We start from the raw sequence: 20,029 nt of genomic DNA on the forward strand, positions 1-20,029 counted from the left end.
AAATCATACTGTAAACTAGGGATGTATAGGTACTGTATATATAAAAAAAACTTCTACTATAATTTGCCCACCCAGAAGGTACCAATATCCGGTCTGGCCCATGGACTAAAAAAACTAATCATAAATGTGAAAATTATACCTGATGCCCTGACAGAATTGAACAAAAGCTCCAAGTGATCCTGACTGAAGCGGTATGTGCAGACATAATGCTGAACTTGGAGCAGGTCAGGAATCATCATCAACAATGTGTCCATGTTGATGACAAAGCCAATGACTGACAGATACCTTCAAAACAAGCGTTCCATCAATAAAATCATGGCAAAACAAGACACCTCGAGAGCACCTAGTAATTGCAGTTATTGAAAGACATTAATTGACTTTTCTACAAATATTCATAACATGTAACAACACATGGTGACAGAGACAGCGGCAGCAATACATGTTTTTCTCCTGAATGGTAAATGATTTAAGTATAGTACAAATCTACTGGGTGCAAAATTACTGGGTGCTTCTTGAGAGTATAACTCAGTGTCAGGAACAACTAGGAACTATATTAAAACTGAACAAGGAGAGCTTAAAAACAAGAACATGTCATACATACCATTTGACACCTCTATGACCTGAAAAACACTGAACACAAGAAGATTCCAACATGCAGAGACAAACATCATAAACAAGAAGAAAAAGTGCAATACAAGATATGCTCATTAAAGCAGGAGGGACTCACATTACCTCCTGCCTCTGGTTTTGCAAACAGCAACATCATATGAACATACATACCATATTTGACACCTGTCCTGTATGACCTAAAAAATACTGAACAGAAGAGTCAACAGAAACAAAACTGCAGACAGCAAAACGATCCAAACCAGAGAAAGAGCATCTTATGAACTCGATACATAGCAAGAGAACCGAGCATCATATTAACTTATGATGTTGTGAACTTTTCGTGGAAACCATTCGATATTTAAAAAAAAAAAACCCTCTTTGTTTGGTGGAGGGGTGTGCCATCTTTCATCACCAAACTGAGCAAGTATTCCCTGCCTCTCAACAAGAGCTCTACTCTCTCTGTCCAATTTAAAGCACCCAGAGGAGCTTTGTATCCCTTGGCACGGGGATTGCGGCTGTTCAGGATGTCAAACAACCTGTCAATCATCTTAAAAAAAAAGCATAAGGTTCTGTTAAATAATATATCACCCATAACAGTAGTATCGTATCATGGAAATCAAATTATAATCTAGTTTCAATATATAAAAAAGTACTTTAGTACAAAGCTCTGCTTGGATTTCCCTCTACAGGTAAGTATAAACGGAGATTGCTTTCATGCAGAATATGTAGTGTTATATAACAATGTTTGTATGTTATGTTACCTCAATGAATTCTGCCGTTGCTTCACAGTTTTTAAACCGTGAATAACCAAGGTCCCTCAGTGTGCGCAGTGCTACCACTACAGAGTGACTCAGTGTTTGAGCAGCCAGGGACACCTTCATCTTCTGGCCATCAAATTGAACATGCTTGTTTGTTATCTTGTTGGCCGCATGCAGCCCATCTTTTGTTTGGACATTGTTGAGCTCAACGATGTATGACCATCTGATTTCTCCAGTGGCGCTGGTTATCGGGCTGTAAGCCTGCAACATGTTGCGTGCCAGTTTCAACATGTGACAAGCATCCATCAACACAAACACCCTGTCAGCAGTCACTGGATGTTCAAAGAAGGTTTTTAACGGCTCATGGGGGTTTCCCTTTAGCTGACACCCGAGTTGGTTGCACATGTTGACATTGGAGGCATGTCCATCCATTGTCATGCAGACCACTTTTATGCCACGTGCATGCAATTCCTCCAGAGCATGGACAACCAGGACCTTCTGTGTGTCTGGAGACAGAGACTTTGTGAGGTAGTAGGCAATTGGAGCTTTCCAATGACCCTGTATTCCTACCACCATAAAAACAAGCACCTCTGTGGCTAAATCAGTCTCATCCATGCCATTCCCCATATCCACATATCCAGACATTTTCTGGGTATGGGGATTGTACTGGACATGTTTTTTGATGGCCATGGCATCCAACATGAGGGCCACAGAGCCATATTTAGCAGGGTCTTCTTCACGTCTTCTTTTCAACATGTCCAACATCATTGTGTTGAGCCCAGGCCTGGCATCCACTGATTGCATCCACCTTTACAAAAAGAAAATAAATAGCTATTTAGTGCTTCAACCCTTGGATCCCTATTTTGGGCACTTTTTCATTTTTTCCTATGATTGTTCTTTTTTCCAATACTTTGGAAGACATTTTCCAAGAAAAAAAATAGCACATACACGCTCAAAACTTCTACATCAGTTCCCTGTTTGTTGTACATTATGTAGGGCTGAAGTGTTTTAAGTATTTTAACCAGTATGTTTGAAAAGTGTAATAAAAAAACCATGTACTACACCGTTGCAATGTATGAGGATGTGGCAGGGGAAGATGCAGAGAATCCCTCAGGTAGCTGTAGGCTTTCGGACCATGGAGGTGCAGTGTGAGGGCAAACTCTCTCTGGTCCTTGGTGTATTCATGGCCCCGTTTTGAAAAGAGGTCTACCTGAAGATCTGAAATTCAGTTTAAGTAGTTAGACAGACTAGTTAGAAAGTTCCCTTGAAATAATACCTTTTGTAAAGTCTGACAAAGATTTTAAACAACATACAATTCAAGGTTGTATTATCAATTTATTTTTACCAGAGTGGAAGCCAAGCCTTTCATTCAACTCCTCATTTATAAGGTTCTTTTCCTTCAGATCTTCCAGAAGACTCTTTACGGTTTTCTTTGCTCTCCGTTCTCGGGTCTTTGCATTTTGCTTCTCCCGCTCTAGACTCTCCACTCTAGCCAAAGCTTCACTGAGTCTGGCCTTTAGACGAGTAGGAGAATTGGGCAATGCATAGGAGTGGTCCTAGTAGAAAGAAGGATGAAAATATTTTCAGTGATGTTTATATCATACCACTCACAGTTGTTTGGTGTATAGCACTGCATATGTGCAGGCACACATTCTTAATTTCTTACCCGTAATATCACTGCCAGCACCATGAGTATGGGAAAGAGAGAAAGGGTGCGTGTATGAGAGAATGTCAGTGAAAGAAGGTGTGTATTTGTTCATGTGTGTATTTATTTAATTATAAAATATACTCATACACATATAAGTGTATGAGTATTTCTGAAAAGAGTTGCAGAAAGCAAGGGAGAGATTTTGATATGACCACAGCCATGATGCTCACAGCTGTATGGGACACAGCTGGGAGGTTCACTTTCAGGAAAATGCTGAGAAAGGCCCACTGATAGGCTCTCTTCAGCTTTCCTTGAAGTTTTTGTTTTCCTCGTTACTACAGGCTAAAATATAATAAACATAATACTTAAAAACAACTTCATTAAAAACACTTGAAAAGGTTTTAAGTATCCCACAGTGTATTTTAATACACAATACATCACTAATACATGCGGAAATATCTAACGGTTTTACCGTTTTTGTTTTACATATGAATCATAGACATCTCTGTTAGCATTTAGAGTAAAATACACCTACTCTTTGGAGATGACATGGGAAGTTGAAGACAGATGGGGTCGCACCATCTCTAAGCCTGACAATCTGACCCGTCCTGTCAAAATCATCAGGCTTGAAGTGTTCACTGCAGAGCTTTGACGACTCAGTCACAACAAAACCCTCCCGTCTTATAGCAACTTCCCATTGCCTCCTCAAGCCTGTATCACTGGGAAACCTTCAAAGTGTGAAGAGAAAAAAAACAGCAAGAGATAATGAGAAAGAGTAAGTTACTAACGTTAGTTCCTGCTGAACGTTACACGTAAGTAACGTTAGTTACGATGACATAATTGTATAAATGGTAAAATAACCTAAATTATTATTCAATCTTACTTGTGAAATGTAATCCCATGAGATCTGGTATCAATACTGCGTCGGTTATTGCAACCGTAAGCTGCACAAAATACGGGCATAATTGCTCGCTCTCCGTTGACTCCGGTGCTAGCGTTGAGTGGAGAGACCCAACCAATATGGCGGCGACGCTGGATCACGCTCCAGCACGTCTTCTTCTTCTTCTTCTTCCTTGGGTTTTTAAGGCAGTTGGTATCCAATATGTTACATTACTGCCATCTGTTGTCTATTATCATGTCACTTTTTTATTATATTCTTTTTTCCAGTCCAGTCCTCTTTAAAAAATAAAACAAATATTTCTTTCCTTGCTCACTCTTTCCACATCCTAATATACTTTTTAAATTGTACTGTCCTATACCAATTTCTTGTAAGCTATATTTCAACTCTTGTCTTTCTTTTATAAATTTCCTGCATGACATAAAAATGTGACTAACTGTTTCTTCCTCTTGGCATTCATCGCATTGGCCTGTGGGATGTTTTCCTAACATATGAAGAGTTCCACTTAACTTACAATGCCCAATCCTAAGTCTTGTTATTACCACTTGTTCTGTCCTTCTATTTGACATCTCTCTTATACTGCCTACTTTATTTTGAATCATGTATAGTTGTCTTCCTTTACTTTCATGATCCCATTGATGTTGCCATATTTCCATTATCTTTTTCCACACTAGACTCTTCCCTTCTGATTTTGACAATTTAATTTCCATGTCAACATGTTCTTTTTTTGTTGCCTTTTTTGCCAATTTATCAACTTTCTCATTTCCCTGTATGCCCACATGTGCTGGTATCCACATATATGTTATATTTTTCCCTTGTCTACATACCCTTGAATTTAAAAACAAGATTTCATATAATATTTCTTGATGACTACTAGCTTTTCCAGTCTTCATACTCATAAGAGCTGATACTGAGTCACTGCATACTAGAATGTTAATATCCCTGCATTGCTCAATCCATTCTAATGCAACAAGTATAGCACATAATTCAACTGCATAAACATTTATGCTGTCAGATGTTCTTTTGCTAATTCCTATCTCATATTTAGGGATGTATACCGCAGACCCTGTCGCATCTGTTTGTAGGTCCTTTGACCCATCTGTATAAATCTCCGTATTGTCCTTATACTTGTTCTTATATTTAAAATATTCATTGATTATATCTATATTTCTGTTACAACCTTTAATTACTAAAAGCTCTAGATCAACCTTCGGAATTTCCAATGTCCAAAATGGCTTAACAGGCCATAACACAGTATTAGCAAATCCTTTATTATACACTTCCATTTCTTTTGCAATTAAATCAGCTGTCCAGCCAAAACTTTCTTTCTTTCTTCTCTCCTTTTCCCAACACTTTTGTAATACCTTTTTTGTTGGATGACTATCCTCATGCCCTCGAAGATTTATCCAATAGTTTGCAGTCAGTTGTTTCCGTCGAAGCCACAATGGCATTTCACCTCCCTCCACCTGAAGTGCACATACTGGAGAAGTTTTAATTGCCCCTAAACATATTCTTAAGGCACACGCTTGCACAATATCCAATTCAGCTAATGTTGTCTTTGCTGCTGACCCATACGCAATACTCCCATAGTCTAATTTAGATCTTATTAAAGCAATGTATATATATTTTAAAGCTGAAACACTTGCACCCCACTCCAACCCAGCAAGACATCTCATCACATTTAGCACTTTCTTACATTTATTAACTGTATACTTTATATGTTCTCTCCATGTTAGTTTTGTGTCAAAGTATATTCCCAAGAAACGAAAACATTCTACTTTCTCTAACATACTTCCATACATTTTCAGCTTAATTTCCTTATTCTTCTTTTTATTTGTAAAAACCATTACTTTTGATTTTTCCACTGAAAACTTAAATCCCCATTTTAATCCCCAATTTTCAACTTGATCAATTCCTTCCTGCATCTTCTTTAAAATATACTCAACATTTCTACCTTTCTTCCATATAGCACCATCATCTGCGAATAAAGACCTCCCTATATCCCCTGGAAGATTTAAATAAATATCATTAATCATAATGGAGAATAAAGTTGGACTAACCACACTTCCCTGTGGTGTTCCATTTTCTACAACATATTGCTTTGATAAATCTACCCCAATTTTCACCTGTATATTCCTTCTATTTAAGAAATCCATAATCCAATTAAACATTTTCCCTCCAACTCCCATTAAATGTAATTTGATTAAAAGACCCTCTTTCCACAGCATATCGTATGCTTTCTCCACATCAAAGAATACTGCTACTACAGTTTCTTTATTCACTTGTGCCTTCCTTATTTCCTCCTCCAAAATGATCACAGGATCCATTGTATTTCTTCCTTTTCTAAAACCACTTTGACATCTAGCCATTTTATTTCTACTCTCTAAAAGATATATTAGTCTTTCATTTATCATACGTTCCATTATCTTACATATATGCGATGTTAATGCAATTGGTCTGTAACTACCAGGATTACTTGGATCCTTTCCAGGCTTCCTTATTGGAATAATTATTGCCTCTTTCCAGCTTTGTGGAAGTCTCCCTTCCTCCCACACCTTGTTGTATAAATTTAATAATTTCCCCAAACCCTCTATACTTAAATGTTTTAACATACTGTAGCACACTTCATCTTTCCCTGGAGCCGTTTTCCCTGACCTATCCAGCGCTCTCTGCAACTCTCCCATGCTAAAAGGAGCATCTTGCTCCTCATCCCCATTATCTTTCCTGCATATCACATCCTTATACTGCGCTTTTGTTCTTTCTATTGCTACTCTTCCTTCCTCTGACAAGTTATTAGAACTGTTTATACTAACAAAACGTTTTGCCATCATCTCTACCTTTTCTTTATTTGTTATCGCCTTCTCATTTCCTTCAGTCAGAACTGGATAATTCCATTCTCTTTTATCCCCCCCCATCTTTTTAATCATTCCCCATATTTCACCTATTTGAGTTGTATTTCCTATTGTGTCACAATAAGATTTCCAGAATGTTCTTTTTGTCTGTCTGATTATCCTCCTAACTATTGCCTGTGCTTGTTTATACTGAATCAAATGATCATAATTATGTGTTCTTTTAACTAATCTAAATGCTTTGTTTCTATTTTTCACTGCTTCTTTACATTTTCCATCCCACCATGGCACTACTTTCTTTTTACATCTTCCTTTACTCTTGGGAATGGATTCTGCTGCTGCTGATATTATACCTTGCTTAATTTGATTATCTAATATTTCAACACTAACTTCATCTTTAATTTGCCTAAACAACCTATCACTTTCCTCCTGGAATTTTCCCCAATCAGCTTTCTCAAAAATCCATTTTCCACTTGCTTCCCCAATACTACATACTACCTCTATATTTATTTTACACCACACCGGATAATGATCACTGCCTATTGTGCCATCCTTATGCACTGTCCAATCACATCTTGCTGCAATTTTATTTGAAACTAATGTGAGATCTAATACTGATTCTTTTCCAGTGTTAACATCAATTCTTGTACCTACACCATTATTTAAGCACACTAAATTCTTCTCATCTATCATTTCTTCTATTATTTGACCATTGTAATCACTTTTTTTACTCCCCCACAAAGTATTATGTCCATTAAAATCCCCACACCATATAATATTATTACAATTTTGTCCCTCTATCTTTTCTAGCTTAGTTTTCTCTAGTCTTTTACAAGGATTATAATAATTACAAATCACCAACTCTCTCTTTCCTGCCCATACTTTCACTACTACATATTCTTGTTCATTTCCCACTCCTAAGATTTTATACGGTATTCCTTGCTTTATAAATGTAACACACCCTCCTCCTCCCCCCTCCCTTCTATCATACCTTACCGCTACATAATCATATAGAACAAAATCCAATTGAGGTCTTAACCAAGTTTCTTGAATGCACACTATCTCTGGTTTTTCTACCCTACTACCAACAAATTGCTTAAAATCCTGCCCATTAGCTAAGAGACTTCTCGCATTCCATTGTAAAATCAGCATTATTAGGATTAAAAACCTAATCATGATGCCTCCTGACTTGCTTGCATCCTGAGTTCATCATTTATTTCCTCCCACTTCAGCCCTATCATGTCCAAATGGTGTTCTGCCGCTTTCACAATTACTTGAATTCTTTCTGTTTTTGACTTAATCTCATGTGTTGCATTAATTACTCCTGCAATGAATGTGACCAGTTTCTTTTTTTCTATCCATGCTTTCCTCATCCCTTGCTGATCATCCATTTCCTCTTGTCCTTTATTCACTCTTCCCTCTATATTCTGATTCCTCTGTCCATTCATCTTAACTGCTTCAGCATATGACACCTTCTCTTTTAGTCTTATCTTCTGTACCTCCACCTCTTTTTTAAGTGCTTCACATCCCCAGTATGCTACACTATGATTTCCTCCGCAGTTACAACACTTAGGTCTTGTTCCCTCACCACACATCCCATATTCATGTTCACCTCCACATCTAGCACACCTTCTTTTCCCCTTACACATTTTAGCAGTGTGCCCAAACTCCTGACAGTTGTAGCATCTCATTGGTTTCTGTACATATTCTCTCACATTATATCTTACATATCCAAAGTATACCTCTTTAGGTAACTCTTTCTCCTCAAATTCAATCAGTATTGACTCAGTGTCCTTTTTCTCTATTCCTTTGGTCAATCTTTTGACACTTTTCACTGTGAATTTATTCACTCTCATGTTTTCCAGTATTTCTTTATTATTGATATTAATGGGAATCCCATAAATCACTCCTTTACCTCCGTTATCTCTCTTTTCTCCAACTTTTACAACCCTCTGAACCTTAACTTTACCAATATATGTCATCCTTTTAGCTTTGTCTAACTGGGTCCCATTTTCACATCCAATTAGCAAATTCCCATCTCCTAAAATCCTTGCATATTTCACTTCCCCAATCTGATTCTTGATGATTTTTGTTAATTTAATCGGGTCAATTTTCTTAATTCCGCCTTCTTCTTCAAATCTGACAACAACATTCAATATTCCTTCCTTTACTGTTTTTTCCCCTTTTCCACTTTCATCACTTTCTGATTCTCCAATGCTAGATGCATGATTTTTCTTTCTTTTCCGACTCTCTCCCTTCTTTCCCTTACCAGCACTTTCCCATTCATTTAGCTTCCTCTCATCTTCCTCACTACAAGCCATGTTATTACTCTCACTGTCAGAGTCATTTCCTACCATCTCCTACGGATTGCAAGGAACTCCGTGAGACCACCGTTCCGGACCTATACAGGCCGTCGGTCGATAATCCCACTGCAAATTCCTCACACAACCCTTTTCCCTTCTTTTTATTTATTTATTTAAACTGTATTTATATTACCTTTACTTCTCAGTCCTAGTCTTTCCTCCTAGTTATTTGTCACAATGATTGCCTCCGTGTCAGTCAAAATACTTCCGCTACCCGAATCGTAAATCAGTTCTCGCTCCAGCACGTCATGAGGCGTCTACGTATATTATGTCTATGGCGTTACATGTGTGCCACAAAATCAACCAATCGGAAAATTAAAGGGTCAATTGTGATTGGCTGTTGGTCTCCAATCAAATCGCTAGTAGAACCAAAGCCCATCTGGTCCATGTACGTTTTGATCATTTAATTTCCTATTTAGAATTCAATAACGATTTTTTTTTTCAAAAAAAAAAAAAAAAAAAACATTTTCAAAGCTCTTCACATTCTTTGCATGTGATTTATCATGAGCTCATGAAAAATAAAAGTTCCAGATGGACAAACATTAAATGCAGAAACCAGTGTTAATAAACTATATCTTAAAATAAATTTGGAGGTAGGTTGAAAAAGCCAGATTGGGAAGATTTAAGTAGTTGTACAGCTTGAAGTGTGAAGTTTATTCTTGTACACAGATATGGTATATTCATGGCAGTACACATGAAATTCTTGTATATATTTGTCACTTAAACTATTGTAAACAGAAATCCTTTCGCCCCCTCTAGTGGACATTAAGTGTTAAGGCCTTCATTGCTCGGGTAACAAAAGTCACTAGGATTTTTTGGGAAGTTAAGTCTGACCAGTTATACAGCAACGCGAGTCAGACGAGTCTGAAGATCTGAGCTGAATTTGGTGAAACATTAAAGTTCTAGTCGGTGTCAATTACTCTTATAATAAATAATAATAATAATGTTTAAAAATATGTTGGTTTTCTCAAACCCAACAAAGAATACTAAGAAGAGAAACATCATTCAATTTAGTAAGTAATAAAACTAATATTACTAATTTATTTCATAAATTTAACTATATTAACTTTCACAATTATTTATTAATGTCACACACACACATACCTAGTGCCTTTAGACTTAAAAGACGAAAGTAATAAATGTTACAGACATATTATCATGGAACTGTTCAGTCTATTATTGATTTTGATTTCCACTTCACTTTGTTTTATCCAAAGAGACAGAACTATTTGACAATATTCATACAATACTACAACATAGAAATTATTTTAAGGGGTCACTTGCAAGTCACAGCAGCACGAATTATGTGACCAGCCACATCTGTTTCAAATATTATTCTAATTAACAGTGAGTGGTGATTTCAGACATTACAGTTCCGCACTCGTACTGACTCTTATTCTGCCTGAAAGAATAAAAAAACCGAGCTGAGGGCGGAGCAATTCGACCAATCAGATGAAAGCAGCATTTCAACGCCACCCACAAGTGCGCATGAAATATTGAAGCCATAAACCGATGTGTAAACCACAAAAGACAAAATGAGAAATAGAGCCAAAAACCTATTTTCCGTTTGTTAAACCAGCCAATCACAATTGACCCTTTAATTTTCAGATTGGTTGATTTTGTGGCACACATGTAACGCTGTTGTAAGTTGAGCGAGCGTGTGTCAAGAGTTGAGCGCGCACAGTATTAAGAGGTTGAGAGAGAGAGAGAGGGACTTGACAGGAGCGCAGAGAAGAAGTTTGTGAGAGAGCACCTGAGTAAACTGCGAGGGGTTATTATTGCACGTTAATATGGATAATAGCAAACAAGCAAATACATTTATTAAGCACGGAATCGTTTTTTATTTGCTCAAGCGAATTTTTTTTTTATGCGATTGTTAATTTCTGTTCAAAATGTAATGTGCCTGCCAAATATGGTTCTCTGTGCTCAAAACTTACAATTACTCGCTCAGGATTGAGGCACAAAAATAACGCCATAGAAAACAGTCATTGTCCTATGTTCTTCTTGCTAAAGGACGTGGACGTGCCCCTCGTGGTAGATGCACTGGCCCACCCATGGCCCAAAGTGCTGCTGTATGCTTTTCCTCACTTGTGCCTGATAATCCCCACACTGGCCTGGGTGAGAAAGAAGAGCTTATCTCTTATTCTGATAAAACCCAGGTGGCCCAAAGCACCCTGGCTGGGAGAGATAATCCCTCTGTTGTATGCCCAACCATGGAGTCTCCCCCTAAGCACGGACCTATTGTCTCAAGCCCACAGGAAAATGTATCACCCACACCCAAACAGGGTGACTCTATGGGCCTGGCCAATGAGAGGACAAACTTAAAAGCACTAGGGCTTCCCCCGCGTGTGCTTGCTACTATTGAGAATACCAGGGCCATCTCTTCACTGTCCTTATATTGTTGTAAGTGGCAAGTGTTTGAAGGGTGGTGTGATGGACATAACATCAGTGCTCAGTTTCTGATATTTTGTGTTTCTTACAAAACCTTATGGATAAAGGCAAGTCTTTTCCCACTATCAAGGTCTACCTGGCTGATATTTCTGCCTGTCATGTGGGTTTGGAGGGCTCAACGGTTAGACAGCATAATTTAATTTGCAGATTTATAAGGGGTGCTCATTGTTCTTTGCAAGTGATCAGGAGGACTGTTTCTGAATGGGATCTCTCCATGGTGCTGGAGGCTCTGTCTCAATGTCCTTTTGAGCCCCTGGGAAGAATTTCCCTGAAGCTGCTGTCCTTCAAGACGGCTTTGCTCTTGGCCTTGGTATCAGCTAAACATGACAGTGAGCTTCATGCACTCTCAGTTTATACCTGTGTTCTGTGTGTGCATCAGGGTTGCCAGGTATATGATTATGGGACGTGTCAGGCACTGCCACTTGGGGAGACCGTCCTTCTCTGGCTTACAGAACCTTACCAGAACTGCTGTTCTAGGCAATCGGAGAGCTTCCCATGTCTTTCCCATAGGTGGATTCCCAACATGAGATGATGAAAGAGAACATTGAAGATATGTTTCTCTGAAACATCGAGTGGAGAGATCCACCAGCTTTTCCCCGTTTGCTGCACGAGAAGCGAATATACTTACTGGAGAATAACAGCGCTTGCAGGCCTTATATGAAAGTGATATGACATACAGCCAAGTATGGTGACCCACACTCAAAATCGTACTCTGCAGTCTTGGTATTGCCGGCCCGAGACTCAAAACCACAACTTAAGGGTTAGGCGTTAAACTCTTTAACCATTAGGCCACGACTTCCCTTCATAAGCTCTCAGGTAAGGGGTGGGGCCATACCTTGCATTGGCTGTGTGCTTCTGTCTGTCAAGCCAGACTTGAAGCAATTGGATGCTTCTGCAGAAATCAGGTACAGATTCCCTTCCCATAAATGGATTTCTCCACTCGATGTTTCAGAGAAACGGGGTTTCAACAGTAACCTATTGTTTTCTCCCCCCAGATATGTCACACCGCACAGCACCATATCCAGTGTAGACAGCATCACTGATTATAATGAGTTCATTGTATTGTGATGCATTGCGCCGTACAGCTTGCGTCTGGTGTAGACACAATGTAATGTTATGTCAAGTTAATGTCACTTTCTGCTGCTGCATTTGAATTTTCATGCTACATTATTGAAATTAGCGTGGGCCACCTATTGAGAAACCCTGCACTAGACAATTTTTTTTTCAACAAATTGACAACAGAAAAATGTGCTTAATGTTTAACTGTGAGTCTTTCTTCCTTTTGTTTGCAGAGTTCAAAATGTTTTTAGGTATCCTTCTCAGCCTCTTACTGCATGTATGGTCCTGTGAGGCTACACAAAGTAAGTGTAATAGTTTGTTGATTGAAATGGATTTATCAGAAGACTTTGAAAATCCCATTATGTATATAACATCTGTTTTATATCTGTTATGTTCCTTTATGTTTCACATTGTAGCAAATCAAGAAAAAGGGACATTTTGTAATTTCTGTGGTTCCTGCAGCAACCCTGAGTCTGCAAAACTTCTGGACAGAATTACATTTGCTGCACAAAGCTGCAAAGAAATTCGTGACAAGTATCATGTTTATAATGGTACAATATATTTTATTTATTTTTACTATCGTAAGAAACAGCTGCATTTATTTGACTCAGGAGTGCTTCTGTTCAATCAGATGGCCTGTACTATCTGATCTCATCAAGAGGGGTCCTTTACCAGACGTTCTGTGATATGACCACTGCGGGCGGTGGCTGGACCCTGGTGGGCAGTGTTCATGAAAACAACATGTATGGAAAGTGCACTGTTGGTGATCGCTGGTCTAGCCAGCAGGGCAGCGACCCAAACCGACCTGATGGTGATGGGACATGGGCAAACAGAGTAACATTTGGAACTGCTGAGGCCGCTACAAGTGATGATTATAAGGTACTTTTTAATACACTTAAGGATTTACAGCCATGATTCAACATAAAGGACATTAAGACACTGAACCAACAATCAAATGATGTTTATCTAGAATCTAAAACAGAATCTGACACAGTCAGGTAAATAATATTTAATCATATTAAAAACTATTATAGATTTGATCATGTTGACACTGTTGGGAAAACAAAACTTCAACCTGTTTTAGGAAAAGCACAACTGAAGTTGTTTTATAAATGCAATGATACAGTGAATTTGTAGTTTATGAAGTACTAAACAAATAAATCTGACTTGACTTGACAGAATCCTGGATACTTTGACATTGAGGCACAGGATGTGTCTGTGTGGCATGTTCCTAATAATAGTGAGATGCAACACTGGACCACTGCCTCCATCCTGCGATACCACACTGAAAATCACTTCTTAACCTTACATGGAGGAAACCTTTTCAATTTATTTAAGGTCAGAAAAACTTCGACACCAGTTTTGTGTTTGAAACATTCACAGAAATATAAGCAAAGCTACAAATAAAAATAACACTGAACATTTATCTTAATTTTTCCAGAAATTCCCTGTGAGGTTTGGAATCGGGACTTGCAACACTGATAATGGGCCTGCTATTCCAATAGTGTATGATACTGGAAATGCGTTATCAACCAAATATCTCTATGGGCCAAATTCAAGAAGTATGGCAATAGTTCTTAAGCCAGTATTTTGTCAAATATTTTTAAAAGAAGTAACTAAATTGATTGGCATTCATAAAATCTATGTATTATTCAGTTATATTATTGTACAAAGGACTTTTGAGATCTGAACACTTTAATGAAAGCCATAATGTGTTTGCATGGACATCTACCATGACAGACAATCATCACTGATATATTTTATGCCTTTTTATTTCAGGAATATTTGAGCCCGGATTCATCGCATTCAGGGTCTACAATAACGAAAAGGCTGCTATGGCTCTTTGTTCAGGCGTTAAACCTGTTGGCGGTTGTGACACTGAACATGTGAGTTAAAAATAATTTGGGTTATTTACAAAAACATTTAATAAAGAAAATTCGTAACAGACAACAATTCATGTTTTAGTATAAAAATGAAGAGGAAATAAATTTTCAATACACTTACAACATAAATTAATATACAGCATCAGTGTTATTTGAAGAAATGCATGTTATGTTGCAAGTAATGTACTCATATTGTTGCAGTTTTGTATTGGTGGAGGTGGACACTTTCCTGAAGCGGCTCCTAGACAGTGTGGGGACTTTGCGAGCTTCGACTGGAGTGGTTATGGTACTAATGAAGGATGGAGTGCTTCCAAAGTAATAACTGAAGCAGCTGTGCTTCTCTTTTATCGCTGACACGCTGATCAGTCTAAAATCTTCTCTTTGACTAATGTCACACTGATTAACACTGGAATGCTACATGCACAATTATTTTCATAAATCTATATCATCACAATATATAACCTTTAAATCAGAATGCGTATGTGTCACAAATAAAAAATATGGAAAAGGTTATATACATAAAAAAGGCAATGGCAGACTTTCAAAATGCTCATGAGATTCTTCTTACTTTACCATCTTTGTTACCTATGCTAAACTGCTGTTATAAACTGAGGCATTCTTTTTGCCGGGAGGATTATCTGTGATTGGTATGAGGTCCTCCCGTGTGTCATTAAAGCATATTCAAAGGCATTGTCTGGAGTCTGTCTGGTTACTGCTGTGCAGCAGGTTAGTGGAAAACCACAGATCTTATTCCCAAGTAATACTGTTCAAAAGGATACAAAGATCAGGACCTCAAAAATTATGAGGTTACCAGAGGTTATCCAAAATGGACATGCAGTAACAACTGATTGGACCAAAAAACAATCTGGAGAAGAGACCAGATTATAAATCAAAATATAATTAGAGAAGCTTTAAGTAGAGGTGATGGGGAAATATACAAGCCCAGTGTGGACAGAACAATATACACATGCACTCTGCAAGCCCAATTTTAGAAGGACTTATAGCTGTAATACATGTCCCAAGAAAACCAAGTAACTATAAACCTCCTTGTTAAAGACAGAGAACAGGAGGAAATAAAAAATATATTATTAAAAGGCAAAAGAGAGGTATGAGGAAAGGCTAGGGCTACCATAATGTGTTCATCCTTCACAACTTACTGCACCTTGGAGTGAGAAGCTGGAACCTACAATTAAAGTATGCACAGTGAGAGAAGTGAATCATCAGAAAATGATCTCTGAGAAGTAAGATTACGAAATAAGAGAGCAGGAAAGCTAGACCTGAAATGATTGTTACATCAGATGCATAATGACTGGTCTGAAGTAAGCATAAAAGGAGTAAAGTGCTGAAACCCTACAGCTTGGGCATGACCTGAAACAGAGTTGAGAATTAAACTTATTTTGTCAGAGATGAATTAGGAAATTGGCTGACAGAGAAAAACTTTGGATGGAAGAATCCCGCAGAACAACAGAATATACAGAAAGTGCAGTAGAGTAAATAAAAGAATGGATGAGTGAAGCTCATCAAGAGAATGCCAAGAGTGTGCAAAGCAGTAATCAAAGCAAAAGGTGGCTACTTTGAAGAACCTAGAATATGACATATTTTCAGTTGTTTCACACTTTTTTGTTATGTATATAATTCCATATATAATTCCACATGTGTTAATTCATAGTTTTGATGCCTTCAGTGTGAATCTACAATTTTCATAGTCATGAAAATAAAGAAAACTCTTTGAATGAGAAGGTGTGTCCAAACTTTTGGTCTGTACTGTATATATATATATATTTTTTTTTATTAGAGACTAAGCTCAAAGAAAAATATTGTAAAGGCCCAACAAAGAAAGATATAAAAACAATAATAATTCACCAGTATTCAGTAGAATTGTAAGAAAATGGCATCTGGTCTAAAAGATCTATGGTCAAAGATGACTAAAACAGTACATAAAACAGGACATGCCAGAGGAAGATGAAGGAAAGCTTAAAAGAATGATTGAGCTAAATAGCCAGAGAGGGGTCTTTAGAATAAGGACAAGATTAATAACAAAAAGCAGCACAAACTTTATAACAAAAATACAGCATTAAAAAATTTGCTTGTGCACAAAACAGTTAGTATTTAATTTCTATCATCCCTTGTCGTTTATAAACAAGACTCATTCTTTTTCCAAATTCTTTATTTAGATATTTATTTTATATTCTTGGACATGTATATTTATACATATTTATGATGAAGTATTGGAGAATAGGGATCCCTGACTACAATACATCTGCAAATGATACGGATGTTTCATAGCATTGTAAACACTGAACATCTTTTGATGTTAGGGAACATTTGAACAATATTCTTAATAACTGAAATGCATGAACCATTATCTGTCTGGCTGACATACTGTACAGTAAGCATACCCTTTCTCAAAATGTCTCACTAGAGATGCACTGCAATACCACAATCCTCATGAAAGCAAACAATTGAAATGTTTTGTTACAGGCCTGTATATTTACAAAATTCAAGTTTGTATCACTGTAGTATAAAAAGTGCATCACTATTTAAAAAGTCAAAAAGTAAATGCCCACCTCTATTGTTATGGGACTGAAGAATGAGCATATAGAAAAAAACTAAAAATATTTATGTGTAATTATTAAGAATATTAGAGGAGAATATATATATATTTTTAAATGGTAGTCCACAAGAGTTCATTTTCTATTCAATAAATTATGACCACTGCAAAAAAACAGAGCTACTTACTCCAGTGCATAATATTACATTACAATAATGACGGGCATTACATTAAAATGAGCTAACTTTTGCACTTTTTTTCCTCAAAGATGTCCCTTATTTGGAGATGTCCAAGAAGAAGCACCGGAAAACATGGCTGTTTTATAGAGTTACAGCCCTTTGAGTTTTCCCTTGTCTATTTGCAGAGTCAAACATTGGATTTGACCAAGGATCAAATGCAAATGACTGCGCTTCCAAAGACCCTGTGGAGAAAAAAGCTTTTCTTTTTTAATGTATCTTCTAAAAAGTTTCTGTCAGAAGGATGTCCTCATCATGTCATCTGAGGATTTTGATCTGAAATAAGAAGTGATTTGGAGACCCATCTGCAGGGCCGGCTCAGTAAGCAGTGCAGGCACATGGTGAGCACCATTGCAGTTTCTTTCATGGTTGAACAACAGGCCGTCCAGTGCACAGAGCAAATCCCTCTCCTTTTTTAATTGCCTAAAGTCCTGTTTTTCTCTCCCTCTCTCTCCAATTTCTCTGTTTTGGGTGATGTCTAATGTTGCTGTTGGTTGGTCCCTGAGAAGTAGGCCTGTCTGAACCCTCTTCAACAGTCTACGTTATCGCTCTTCCATCATCTTACCATTAGCCTCATTCTCAGTGTCCTCACGCCTTTTCTGCCTTTGGAAAAACCCCAACTAGAAAAAAAAAAGAAATTACAAATGATCTAAATTATGTAATTAATAACTCACCCTCATGTCATTTCAAACCTGTGAGACCTCCGATCATCTTCGGAACACAGTTTAAGATATTTTAGATTTAAAACATCTCTTCACAGCAGTTCAGTCAGTGTACTGTTTGAGTAAATGAATTACTCTGGGATATTAGTTTGTTTGAACTCAGAGGAAGTGTCAGCCACATTAAAAAAGTTAACAGCTTAAGTCATTTGTGGATTAATGCGTATTGGAGACGTGAACCGTTTAAAACGATTCAGTTCGATTTGGTGAACTGGTTCAAAAAGATCCGGTTACATCGAATGATTCGTTCACGAACCGGATATCACATACTGCTTTGTATTGAACTCTCTCACAACAGACACGGAAGAGAAGACAATGCTGAATAAAGTCGTAGTTTTTGCTATTTTTGGACCAAAATGTATTTTCGATGCTTCAAAAAATTCTAACTGACCCTCTGATGTCACATGGACTACTTTGAAGATGTTTTTCTTACCTTTCTTGTAATGGACAGTAGACCGTACACACAGCTTCAATGGAGGGACTGAGAGCTCTCGAACTAAATCTAAAATATCTTAAACTGTGTTCCGAAGATAAACGGAGGTCTCACGGGTTTGGAATGACATGAGGGTGAGTTATTAATGACATAATTTTCATTTTTCAATTAACTAACCCTTTAAAGCAGCACTATGTAACTTTTGGTGCTCTAGCGGTTTATAAACTGAACTGAACACAAACATTCTAACCAGAGCTACTTCTCTAAGTTTGTGTCTATGGTGATTCACGCAGGTATGTGTTACTCCGCGGCGGTTACGACCCGAACAGGCTGCAATAGTCCAAATATAAGCACTTCTTATAAGTGTACCGTAGTGATTCGGGATAAGACAAAACGTTGTTTGGAAGATGAATTCATGATGTACTCATTCATTATAAACATTTTGCAAATTTTGAACACAGAACATAGTGCTGCTTTAAAATATGGATAAAATACCTTCCAAAGAGCCAGAATGAGGAGTGAGAGGAGTAACAGGCCTCCAAGTGTGCTTCCTATGACTATCCAGATGGGAACACGGTAATCCTCCTCTTTCCTTATCTCCAGGATTATCTGAAAAAACACACACATACAAAAGAAAAATATAACAAACTAACTGCTTTATCAGAGATCATCACATAGCTGCTTGTGGCATGACTGTTGGGTTCCTCAGCGCTCTCTCTAGATCTTTGTACTGGTTTTCTGTTCTAAACGAGTTGACACATTTCATCAAATGTTTCTTCTTTTACAGCTGAGATCAAATTTGCTGATTTTAGTATGTATGCCTATTTCCCGTTTTGCCTACAGATGGCAGCACCACACAGCAATACAGAAAAGAACAGAACTGAATTGTGCTGCTGGTCCTTTCGGTCCCTTTGGCTCCAGGTTCTTTTACTGTGGTGAAAAAAACACACAGTAGCTTACCAGAAGACAAACTGGTGTGTAAAAAGAAGGTTCTGGCATGAGAAAACCAGTGCGCCTGATTGTATGAAGTCAAATACTGAGTCATGTTGGCATGAAGACGTTTATATTTCATGCTTGTGTACTACTGTTCTTAACTCTTTCTGACAGATGAACGAAAACACATCATTTGGCAATTTTGTCTCTCAAAATTGCCAAGGACGGAAAAGACAAAAGCAACTAACCACATCTTCCCAAATTCAATCATGGATTTATTTTTGCCTAGTCTAAACATGTTGTCCAACAGTGTTTCTGTAACATGGCTTTTTGTAAATGCTGATATAGAGGGTGTATAGAGGGTGGCTCACATGTCTGACCGGCCTCTCTTCAGGCAGAAACATAGGGCTGGAAGGATTCAGCTCCACTGAGGCTGTCGTCACCAGCTCGAGGGCTTTGAACTTCAGCTGCCCGTAACAAGAAAAACAGTTTTCAGTTTCTCTGACAGTTTCGAGAATGGTAGAATAAATGTCAGTGTATTAGAACACTTGTTGCAAAACGTCTGACTTTCATTGCATTAGATACAAAATATCAAACCAAATGGATACTAACTTACTTTTTAACAATATATCTGTTGTT

General features: G+C 37.7%; 2 protein-coding genes across 2 annotated transcripts in view; one reads left to right on the forward strand and one right to left on the reverse strand.

The window, feature by feature from the left end:
- The window catches only part of LOC132097408 (intelectin-like), a 27,479-nt gene extending 12,271 nt beyond the window's left edge, over nt 1-15,208 (forward strand). The window contains exons 2-8 of the mRNA XM_059503104.1: nt 12,869-12,937; nt 13,052-13,186; nt 13,267-13,514; nt 13,815-13,973; nt 14,077-14,197; nt 14,415-14,521; nt 14,720-15,208. Coding sequence (XP_059359087.1) covers nt 12,877-12,937; nt 13,052-13,186; nt 13,267-13,514; nt 13,815-13,973; nt 14,077-14,197; nt 14,415-14,521; nt 14,720-14,872 — 984 coding nt within the window. The 5' untranslated portion in view covers nt 12,869-12,876 and the 3' untranslated portion in view covers nt 14,873-15,208. The remainder of the gene's footprint in view (nt 1-12,868; nt 12,938-13,051; nt 13,187-13,266; nt 13,515-13,814; nt 13,974-14,076; nt 14,198-14,414; nt 14,522-14,719) is intronic.
- Nucleotides 15,209-16,714: 1,506 nt separating this feature from the next.
- Nucleotides 16,715-20,029, reverse strand: part of LOC132105847 (integrin alpha-11-like) — a 47,964-nt gene continuing 44,649 nt past the window's right edge. Inside the window, exons 28-30 of the mRNA XM_059511294.1 lie at nt 19,762-19,857; nt 18,953-19,066; nt 16,715-17,925 (exon numbers count right to left, since the gene is read on the reverse strand). Coding sequence (XP_059367277.1) covers nt 17,848-17,925; nt 18,953-19,066; nt 19,762-19,857 — 288 coding nt within the window. The 3' untranslated portion in view covers nt 16,715-17,847. The remainder of the gene's footprint in view (nt 17,926-18,952; nt 19,067-19,761; nt 19,858-20,029) is intronic.

This window comes from Carassius carassius, chromosome 2, assembly GCF_963082965.1.
Source record: "Carassius carassius chromosome 2, fCarCar2.1, whole genome shotgun sequence".
Taxonomy (NCBI): domain Eukaryota; kingdom Metazoa; phylum Chordata; class Actinopteri; order Cypriniformes; family Cyprinidae; genus Carassius; species Carassius carassius.